General features: G+C 32.2%; 1 protein-coding gene across 2 annotated transcripts; it reads left to right on the top strand.

The window, feature by feature from the left end:
- Window positions 1-2,125: 2,125 nt before the first annotated feature.
- LOC141692926 (O-fucosyltransferase 31) lies at window positions 2,126-11,083 on the top strand. Of its 2 annotated transcripts, none has more exons than XM_074497887.1 (10): window positions 2,126-2,323; window positions 5,042-5,104; window positions 5,362-5,443; window positions 5,902-5,972; window positions 6,096-6,184; window positions 6,266-6,469; window positions 7,898-8,168; window positions 8,675-8,902; window positions 9,074-9,271; window positions 10,317-11,083. In XM_074497887.1, the coding sequence occupies exons 1-10, from the start codon at window positions 2,195-2,197 to the stop codon at window positions 10,524-10,526; spliced, it is 1,545 nt and encodes a 514-aa protein (XP_074353988.1). In that variant the 5' UTR covers window positions 2,126-2,194; the 3' UTR covers window positions 10,527-11,083. The 2 variants fall into 2 exon arrangements, with proteins under 2 accessions (XP_074353988.1, XP_074353989.1); XM_074497888.1 differs by having other exon boundaries at window positions 2,305-2,323; window positions 5,308-5,443; window positions 5,739-5,972.
- The last annotated feature ends 533 nt before the right edge of the window (window positions 11,084-11,616 follow it).

Below are 11,616 nucleotides of genomic sequence, written 5' to 3'. Positions count from 1 at the left end.
AAATTTCAAAATCACAAAGGAAACACATATGGCCACCACATGCAAAATCACCATTTTAGGTCATTTTTATTTTAAATTTCTTAAAATTATATTAATTATTTAAATTAAAAATATTTTATATAACCCTTTTAAAATTATGAAAAAGATTGGAATATAAAATCAAATGCATCATTTTTGTTATGAAACTAAATTTAAACATCATTATTTATTAAAATTGATTTTTCTTATAATAATGATGATTTTTAACAATGAATGGACAAGAAAAAACGTTACAAATGTAGAATAATTTTACTAGACTAATCCGAGATCCTAATTAACACTTAAGATATTAATCACTAATAGTAGATGAAGTGTCAACACGTCATTTCAGGAAGTTATTTTTTTTGTATTTTATCATCAAAAATATTATAAATTGTATTTTTTCTTGAAAAATGTAAAGAAATTACATTGGTATCACATAATGATACACGCCATTAGAAAAATAAATAGGGGCATTGATTATTAACGACTTTATTAAAGTAAATAGTATAAATATATAATGAATATCGATGAAAATGATATGATGCTAAAAAGAATTTTAAGCATTCAAGTTGCACTGATGTGATATTTAGTTAAAATTATGTTCACACGTATTGTGCAAGATATACATGTATAATAACAAGACTAAGTCATATTGATAACCCTAAAATTAAGTTGTATGATAATCTATGTATGTATTCTTTATTATATTTTTTAAGTTTGTAAAAATGGTTGAAGATTAGACTAAAGAAATAAACTCTGAAAGAAGATCAAGTCATGATCATGTCTCAGAGAAAAGTGTAGAAGTTTGGAGTTGAATAAAGCTATTCAATGAAAAATGTTCTAAGTCAAAATATCGACAATTCACATATCAAGTTATATCGAGAAATCATTCGAGCAGTTGTAGAGAAATCCAAAATGGCTTATACAGAAGTTGCAGAGATATCGACAAGTTAAATGAAGATGTAGAGAACTGAAGATATCGACAAGTCATTTTTACATGTAGAAATTAGACATGGCAACGTTCCGTGTTGTGTATAAACGTTCAGTGTATTTTCGTATTTTCGTGTACCAAACCTTAACCCGACCCAGATTTGCATTCATGTACCAATTTGATGACGCTAACCCGGAAATAATATATTCCTGTTTACCCGTTTCAGTACACTAAAGTACACTAACTATAAACGAAAAAAATCAATTGTGAAAAAATACAAATACATGAAACAAGTGAAAATGTTCTAGCGTACAACAAACTACAAATTGTTCAACATTAAAAACATAAAATCAACACCTTGATCTTAATCTTGCTTGTTTCTTTTTGCATCAACGACCACGGATCTAAAAATAGATAGTATAGATTTAGTTTACCATTAAAATGTCTTAAAAAGAAATCAACATATAACATGAGGAGTGATATTTAGTACATATATGTATATTATGTATTTTTAAAAATTTAATTATTTATTTATTATGTATATTTTCGTTCTGTGTTGTGTACCTATATTGGAAACCATATCATACCCGACACTAATTACATTCGTGTTTATTCGTGTTCGTGTGCTTTCGTATTCGTGTACCAAATTTTCGAATTCAAACACTAATTATTCGTGCCGTTTCGTACCGTATTCATGTGTCGTATACCAGTATTACCAGGTCTAGTAGAGATCTCAGAGATATATATATAAGACAAATGACGAAAAAGTAGATTCAGAAAAACAAACCAAATTTAATAAAAAAGATAAAAATTCTTCACCTAAGAGGAAGATTATTAAAGAAAAAAAATCAAACAAAACAAATAAAAAGATTTGGTGGTTTTCACCGGATAAATCGGCGAAAGCCCCGCCCATCATTGATGTTTAAGAGAGGTGAGAGAAAAAGAAAGAAGTAGAGTTAAAAAATAACATTATTTTAGTGTTATGGGCCGAAGATGATACTGTACTTTAAATTTATTTACTGGCCCGAGTAGTACAATATAAATTCTTAGCCTTATTTACTAGGGCCGAAGCCCAAGTTTACAATAGCAAAAGGAGGTCCAAGAGTAAAAACTCCGGCAAAAATTGGATCCGATCCGCTAATAAAAATAAATAAAAATAGGAATGGAATGGAATTGTATAACTAGAGCTCAAAACTCCATGTACGCCTTTAACCAACTCATTTGTAGTTTCTAAATCGAATCATGAAGCTCAAACACTTACAAAATCAGCCACAAAAATTAGCATTTGCTGCGATTTTCGTTGTTTTATTGCCTAGTATCTTTCCCAATCTATTCACTCCGTTAAGTGGCGCTTATCCTTCATTATTCTCTGTAAATCTCTCCCTCTCTCTCTCTCTCTCTCTCTCTCTCCCTCTCTCTCGTTTAATTTAATGTTATACAGTTGTTTTAGTTTAATTACCTCTTTTGTATAAATGACTCTCTCTCTCTCTCTCTCTCCAATTTGAATTAATTTAAGGTTTTTACAGTTGTTTTAGTTACATTTAGTTTGATTACATTTTTATACAAATGATTGTACAATTTCTGTTCATAATTGGAATTGGATGATGACTATTTAATTTAATACTGTGCTGTTATGTGTATAATTTTTATTGAGATTAGTCTGATATAATTTATACTGTTTGATGTAGAAACACATAGAATTATTGTGAGCTCGCGTGTTGCGTTAGGATATATTTGAATTCAGCTGCGAATAATGAGTAAGCAGAGTTTACTCTTTAATGTCTAGTTTGTTTGAGTTATTTATTATATTGGAGTTTAATTGTAATGATAAGGAAGGTGTTAGAAATGTCGTATTAGTTGCGGAAGAGGGAGATACTAATTAGTGTAGTGTTCTTGTTTTGAGGTAGAGTTGTAGTTAAAATGGAGTTAAGTATTGGTGTGTTGGATAGGGAAATAGTGATCACTTTATTGGGTTTGTTTTAGCTGATTAAAAAAATTTCTGTTTGGATTCTTGTTAGCGAATTAGCGCATGTGTAGTAAAAATATGATCATAGTAGTTGCAAACCGACATATGGTGTTTGTTTAACAGGAATCCAAACATAATTTTTTTAATCAGCTAAAACAAACCCATGAAACAAACCCAATAAACTAATCCATTTTTACCCTATCCAACACACTAGTACTTAACTACATTTTAACTACAACTATAATTTAAAAGAAGACAGTCCACTAATTAGTTTCTCCATCCTCCAGAACTAATACGGCATTTCTAACGTCTTTCTTATCATTACAATTAAACTCCAATATAACATATAACTAAAAAAAGTAGACATTTAAGGTTAAACTTTACTCAGCAGTGATGCCGAACAAGAAATTAGCAAATTAATTTGTGTATATTTATGTTATTATTTAAGAATAAAATTTATTATAATTAATTAGGTATTTTAGTTATATTATCTTTAGGAACATTCGAGATTTTAGACTATAATAGTAGAATATAATAAATAATTTGTTTGATGCAGGATCTTAGTAAAATGTTATAGTAGATAGCAAAATACGGATGAACAGATAAACTTTTCCGAATCTGTCAGAATTGGCATCATTGTTCCTTTAATTAAGCAATAGTTACCTAATCTCTTGAAATCTCTCATAATGGAATGAAGTTGTTCAATAATATGAATTGAATATGTGGATTTTTTGCATTTCTTGCCGAATCTCTGCGGAGATAGGTGTTTTATCCCCTGTTGCACCCTTCCCCAGCCTCTACCATCTCCCCCCAACAACGGATAAATGGTAAAACAATTCTCTCGGTGCAGCATAAGCAAGAAGCATAATAAATCGGCAGATTCAGTCCATATAATTTAACTATTCCATAATGAATGATTAGAGGAGATTATTTAGAAAACTATTACTAGGAAGCCAGTTAATTTCCTGAAACCTAAATACTTATTTATATATACTACCATAATTAATTAAAGGAAACAAATAATTTATTTTATTCTACTACTATTATCTAAATAGATAATATAACTAAATACGTAATTAATTGTAATCAATTTATTCCTAAATTAAAACATAAAAGATATACAAATTAGTTTGTTAACTCCCTGTTCCTTATATAAGCAATATCTATTTGTAGTCATAATTTAATGTGATAGAATAAAACATAAAATATTTTTCCTGAACAGTAAAATAGGATGACAGGATTATAAGAAAATAAGCATTTTCTTTTGAATAAGGTACTTACATTTTGGTACTTTTTATGAAAACTGATCAGATAAGTACTTCTTTTATGAAAATAAGCTAAACTAAACACCTAGGTATGTAACTCACAATGCGCATTGGAAACTAGTAACTTGCAATGTGTATCCGGGATGGCTTTATCTTAGGTGGACCCGAGAATTCCAAGTTGATTTGGTAGCACTTGTAGTTGGTTTTACTTTACCTTATAAAACATCCACAGTTAGCTGATCTTTTGATGTGAGATGTCACATACACTCTTCATAGGTTCTTGTGTCATTGTTAGAATGTCAAACAATTCTATGAGAAAGTCCATGCCTTGAATACACGTGTAGGGGGTTTGGCCTTACCTTGTGCATTGTCTGTATAAAGCTTCCTATAGGATCTGGAGTGAAACATGCCATAGCTTGAATCAATATATTTGAAGACGGTTTACTTAAATATGTGCTCTTTTTCTCCCTTAGGTCATGTACACTTTTGGAGCATGGCTCATCATTTTGAGTTAATTTTATGCTAGTTTTTACATTACTCTAAAGTGTCAGCTCTTGTTCCTGAATTATGTTACATATCTTGTGGATTACACTTATTTTCATGAATACTGATTAAACTTCTTGTAAAAATGTTTGTGTATGTTTGTAATAACTATATTACTTGTTGCAATCACATGAAGTCAACACCACGATGACACGTAGACATTGTGATGAGGCTTATTGATTTAATCTGTCTTGATGAGCTGGGACTCTTATGTATCTTTTACCCATCTAAATGTTTATTTAAGTTACCCACTAAGCTTCGTTGCAAATGTATTTATTGAACCAATTCTTTTGGATTTCCTGATATGTATTTTAGGAATGGAATGCTCCAAGACCTAAGCACTTGCATCTGCTCAAAAAGGCTTTGGTGCATGGAATTGTAAGTAGGTTTGAGCTTTTCTTACTTTGTTGCGGTTCCCATCAAACTTCCAACATGTTTTTGAAATATTTGATGAGTAACTGGCACTTTGTATTTTTTAATAGTTGTACCCACTTTTCAGTTCATGACACTATAATACAAGATGTTATTTAATCGACATTTAAAAAGTTACAGATACTAAAGTATAATTTGGTGTAATCTAGGGGATGGAAAGTGTCGATCATTGATTATGAATTTTTACTCTTTTGGCTATTCAGTCTGATCAGCAACAAGCTGACTTGTGGTCTCCCTTACCCAAGCAAGGATGGGAAGCTTGTATTCATTCTACCAGTGTCCCTTGTGAGTTTCTTTTGTCTTGCGTTTCTATCATTTACTTTTCCGCAATGTATAAGGAATATGTTCTTATTCCTCGTATAACCTTTGCAAAAATGTGGGACACTATATTGGTTAGGATGTGGTGCTGAGCACTGTTAGGAACTCTGTTAGATATGAATTATACGACTAACAGAGTTCAAATAGCGTTGGAAATATACTAGTAAATAACCAAATTTCAAAGACAATATATCCGGAACTGTTTTACTTCTCCTTATATGTCCTCCAGTTTGTTGCTTAAAGTTTTGAAAATTTTCAACAGGAGTTTGAAAATAAGAACGAACTTTTTAGTATAAATTGAGCCTCTTCATGGAAATGCAAGCTCAATATGTGGTGGATGTCATACACCATACACATATATGGTAAATCCAGGAACTTTTTTATTTTAGAAACAGAAGTGAAATTTTACAATATTTATTTTGTAGCCCTCCCAAAGAAATTTCAAGGGTATATTCAGGTATTTCTTGATGGAGGATTAAATCAACAGAGGATGGGGGTATGTTCCTCTATCATGTTTTACAGATTGGTTATATCAAGTATAGCAGTATGTTTATTATATCTATTATTTTCATTTAGTAAATAAATAATTGATATTTGTTTCAATCATAATTTTTTTTAGATTTGTGACGCAGTAGCTGTCGCTAAAATCATGGGTGCAACACTTGTGATCCCATACCTTGAAATTAATCCCGTTTGGCAAGATTCAAGGTTATATGAGTTGGATATCGTTGCTTTCTTTCTTGCTTTCCAGTTCTTAATTTGTATTGGACTTGAAAGTGTATCTTGCAGTTCCTTTGCAGATATATTTGATATCGATCATTTCATCAATACCCTGAAGGATGAAGTTTCTATAGTCAAAGAGCTTCCCGAACAATACTCATGGAGCACTCGAGAGTATTATGCCACAGGCATACGAGCTACTAGAATTAAAACAGCACCAGTTCATGCTCCTGCAGACTGGTACCTTGAAAATGTTATGCCCGTATTGCAGAGGTTTGTCTGTGATTTTTTCGTCTTGAATTTTGTCATCATTTTCGGATGAATATATCCATATTCTGCTTTCGTCCTCTAATTGATATTGTTTTGTTTGTTCATTAATTTTTAATTGAGACACTTAAACATAACCCTTCCTTGGAATTATATTTTCCACCTAGAACATTAGGGGATCGGATTGTTTATAAAATATACACCATGTCTATTATGTGAAGACAACTTATATTAACATTATTAAGATATATCTGTTGCGGTTATGGATGAAATCCTCATAGGGCAGGTTCTAATTTATTGATAAAATAAGCATGAATACGGTTGCAGGAGTGCGAGTGCATAGTGCGGGGATACGGGAATTCGACAAATATAATAATATGGGTGCGGGGGACACGACATATATATATTAAAAAAATCATATATATTTTATGTTAATCATATTAAAACCTATCAACAAACCAAAAATTGCATGAGAAATGAATCGGGTGTATAATTTATTAATCTAAAACACAAATACAAGTAAAATCTTTAAGTTTATGCAAAAATGAATATGGGAATCAATACCTTTTTAATACCTAATGCACATCACATGGATACTTAATTTTGTGAAAGTCGTTAGTTGACGTAGATTCTGACTACAATTTCTGAAAATAAAATTTCAACTTATTGTTGTGAAAGAATCTGCGTGTCATACCGGATATGTGACGTGTATCCGACACGCTGACTCGGCATGTGACCCAAGGGTCCCTGCTTCTTAGATGAATTCAATCAGAGTCTTCCAACACTGAGAGTGGTGTGAAAATTAAAATCTTATACTTGAGTAACAAATAAAATTTTAAAATAATGAAACTAGTAAAGTATGGGAAATAAATCCTTTCATTATTCTTCTAAGCTAATCAGAGTATACCTTGTAATTTCTAAATATCAATATAATTTGACTTTATAGTTAATTACAACTAATTATATTGTTATATGTAATAAGCATAAGAAGGATTTAATCCAAAAATTTTGGTCCTCTCTTTTGCCAAAAGAATCTCATATCTTTAAACATAGACGATCAAGATTATATCATATAAAAAGGAACTTATTATCTTGAAAGGAAACCTACTATAAGGTAAAAGGGTTGTATGAGAATTGGATTTTCCAAAAATCTAAAATAAAGAGTAATTATAACTTAATAAGGAAATCAATTTAAGTTATACGTGATTAAATTTTTTTTTTCAATTAAGATAACTAGAAATATAAAAAAAAACCGTGCATTGCATCAATGACAAAATAGGCTTATAAGCTAGTCTATTTTTAAGTGATGACAAAATAGTAATTTAATTCATTTATCCGCATCATTACATCAATGTTCATGTATAGAGAACTGAACAATGCATGATCATCCTCGTGATATATCTACCTGATGAATGTTGTTTTGAAAAATCTCAGTTACGGAGTTGCTGCTATATCCCCATTCTCGCACCGTTTGGCTTTTGACAATATGCCTGCAGAAATTCAGCATCTTCGGTGTCGGGTAAATTTTCAAGCTTTGGTATTTACTCCCCAGATCACGATGTTAGGAGAGACCCTCATCAGTCGTCTCCGGGGTCATCCTACCGGTAGCAGTTCTGTAGGAACCAAGTCCTTCCATGAGAAAATAGATTTAATTGACAAAGGGGAAAATAGAAAGTTTGTCGTGTTACATCTTCGATTTGACAAGGTCTGATATACTCTGCTTTTTAACTTATATTTTATTTTTGCGAACTTTAAATTTCAGTTTTAAATACATTATGACAAGCAGTTGATTTATTGGTTAAGATACAGAGTCTTTCGTAGTCATAGGGGTTGGATTTTACTTTTAATCCATCTTTTTCAACAGACATAACTTAAAATGGTGGATTTCTTCAACCTTTATGTAGCACATGACTGTGGCTCATATGTTAGTGATATCATGACAACTGCCCCTCATGTTAATTTCCTGGATATATGCAACACATTAGGTTGTCAAAATGAGAGTCCTTGTACGGCTATTATTTTGGAATTAAAAACTTGATACTGATCAAGACTTCTACCAGTAATAACTTGACAAGATACAATGTCGTTCTATAGATAATACATATTAGTGTAGACTTGATAAAATTATTCTATCAAAATTTTCTGTTCAGTGAAATTCTAATCGATAATAATTGATTTAGAGTGTGAATTTAGATTTGTTCTTTTGCTCAGGATATGGCTGCCCATTCAGCATGCAACTTCGGCGGGGGTAAAGCTGAAAGGCTAGCTCTTGCCAAATACCGCCAAGTAATCTGGCAAGGGAGAGTCCTCAAGTCACAGTTTACTGATGAGGAATTGAGAGGTCAAGGACGTTGTCCATTGACTCCTGAAGAGATTGGACTGCTGCTGGTAGCTTTGGGATTCAACAATAGTACCCGATTATATCTTGCTTCCCACAAGGTATCTCATATTATCATACTCTCACAGATTCCTCCTTTCCTTGGAGCAATCATTTACCAGTTTTTTTTTAAACTTAAGAATTATTAATATTTGGCATCAAGATATGTCTTAGAATTTCTGGAGAATCCAACTATCACATTTGACGTTTTTACATACAACTTCTATTGTCAGGTCTATGGAGGAGAGGCTAGAATATCAACACTGAGAGAGTTGTTTCCACTTATGGAGGATAAAAAAAGCCTTACTTCTCCCGAGGAGAGGGCTGTAATTGAAGGAAAGGCTTCACTGTCAGCAGCAGTTGATTATTATGTTAGCATGCAGAGTGAAATCTTTATTTCTGCTTCCCCAGGCAATATGCACAATGCACTGGTAAGATTTTCAACATTTTTTTTATAAAATATTCTTCATGAAGCATACATTTTTTAAAATCTCTCAGAAGAGGGTGGTTAATTTGGCCCTCCTTGGGTCAAAATCCTTAACCTGCCAGTGCCCACACATGCCAATGTATTCATTGATAATCTTTGATCAAACACTGTTCCATCCAAGGCATTTCAACATTCATTTGTACAATATGAATCATGATTTAGAGCTAAGCTCACTGTTTTACTAAACTTCCCATGTCGTCCTTCCTCTAAGTGATAAAAGGCATGCCAATTGTATGTACAATCACTTGAACTGATGAAAGTTGTTAAGTATTAAATCTTAAGTATGTATTATAAATTGATGTTAACTATATGATACTATTGGGGCCTTCCTTTCCTTTAGAGGAAGGCCCCAATAGGATCATATAGTTAACACTCCCCCTTGTTCGAAAGCCCATTTATGGGTCGAAGAGTGGAACATCGGCGCCTAATTTTGGGGCATTAATTGCCTTAAATGTCCACGATAAATTGTGAGACTGTTGGGGGTGGCTGAGAATCGAATCTTAGTTCTTCCGCCAGCCTAAGCTCTGATCCCATGATAACAAACACATGTTGTTTATAGATGAACAAGGAAGAAAAAGAAAGGAAGATAAATATGTACACAATTGTATAACTGTATTCATTAAAGGGCTACATTGTTGATGAATTTTATCTATAAATGAAACTAAGCGGGGCTTTATATATAGCCCAGTACCTACTCAGTACAAAGACCAAACTACCCTTGTATTTTATTCCTCAACAATTGATATCAGATAAATGATGAGGGATCACTTAGAAGAAATGTGTCTGATCTAAGTGTAGCTTGAATGGTTATCTGTAATACTATTCCTTGTAATAATGGCAAGTCTATGTAAATGTGTTTTACTATATGGATGTGCAAACTGCAAACAATACCTTCATATTACTTTAATTTTTTTTTTTGTAGCTATGAGTTCATTATTTCCCTATCGAGTAGAATAAAAAAGAATGATTTTTTGTTGATTTCTCATCAGGTAGCGCATCGGGCATACAATAACATGAAGACTATTAGACCCAACATGGTCCTGTTGGGCCAACTCTTTCTAAAAACGGGCATGGATTGGACAGAATTCCAGCAAGCAGTACGGAATGGACATAAAAACAGGCAAGGGCAATTAAGGCTAAGAAAGGAGAAACAATCCATATATACTTATCCTGCTCCTGATTGCATGTGTCAAGCTTAATCTGTGAAGTCACCTGCTGCAAGAATTAAGAACATGCGACTGCTTGAGCCAAGTAATATTAGAGATTTGTTCCTAATTTAAGTATACATGCGCACATGGACATAGATATATGTCATCCAGTAAACATAGAAGCCAAAAGTAGCAAACATAGCTTGGAAATGGGTCTTTACTATTGAGATTACAGATTCAACTCAACACGTCATTTGGACATTCAACTGATATCAGCAAATGGTTGGTCATATGCGGGTTAAATCATATGGACACAGGACTGACCACACATGCCAACCTACACTGTCGCCTTAGACCGTGCTTTGGCTTGAAGACAGGTGTACACAAATTCTCCCTATTGGTACCACCATTCCTTCGTTTGAGTTTTGAAAGAGTGAATCTTGTAAGGCTTTCTTTGTTTTTGGTAGATGATATCATGCTCATTCTTTATGTGTGATTCCTGAGTACCAAGGAAGGTGTCAATCCTTTCTTCTGAAATGGTGTTTGGGCATTTTATTCCTCTATCCCTATTTTCGTTCTTGAAATGATTATTAATTGCAATTATATAATTACCCAGGCTTGTAATTTGTTTCCCAGTATATTCTTAGTACGAAGAGCGAGTATAGATTGAATGTACACCTTTTGTTATAAAGTTATTAATCCAACTTATTGAAAAATTTAAACATTTAGTTATTTTTATCATTTTATGTGAGATTTACGTCGGTGCAATCAAATTTCAAAATAAATAAAATGAATTAATCAATAAAATGAAATTTATTTTAGGATTGTAATGAGAGCAAGATCAGCTCAATATGTATTTCGATGTATTTTGATGATTAGATTTTGCGATTTAATGAGGTTTGACAGCATCTTGTTGTCTGTTCACCTCGCAGTTGCGATTTAATGAGGTTTGACAGCATCTTAACATGTTCACCTCGCAGATTTGTAACTTGATTATTCGATTATTTTACATATTTGTCTTTACTCGTAGATGAACTATATATATATATATGTATGTAACCTCAAATCAGTAAAGTTTAATTAGATCAAAGTGGAAGGATTCAAATAACCAAATTCGATTAATATCTGATTATTTAAATAA

Source organism: Apium graveolens, chromosome 10 (genome assembly GCF_009905375.1).
Source record: "Apium graveolens cultivar Ventura chromosome 10, ASM990537v1, whole genome shotgun sequence".
In the NCBI taxonomy this organism is placed as follows: domain Eukaryota; kingdom Viridiplantae; phylum Streptophyta; class Magnoliopsida; order Apiales; family Apiaceae; genus Apium; species Apium graveolens.
This window is presented reverse-complemented; position numbering and strand designations above follow the sequence as displayed.

Bases quoted from the DNA above. Each gene is read 5' to 3' on its own strand.
- LOC141692926 (XM_074497887.1), top strand. From the start codon at position 2,195: ATGAAGCTCAAACACTTACAAAATCAGCCACAAAAATTAGCATTTGCT. The intron at 5,973-6,095 runs GTATGTTCCTCT...AATTTTTTTTAG, and splicing joins TAAATCAACAGAGGATGGGG to ATTTGTGACGCAGTAGCTGT. The intron at 9,272-10,316 runs GTAAGATTTTCA...ATTTCTCATCAG, and splicing joins GCAATATGCACAATGCACTG to GTAGCGCATCGGGCATACAA.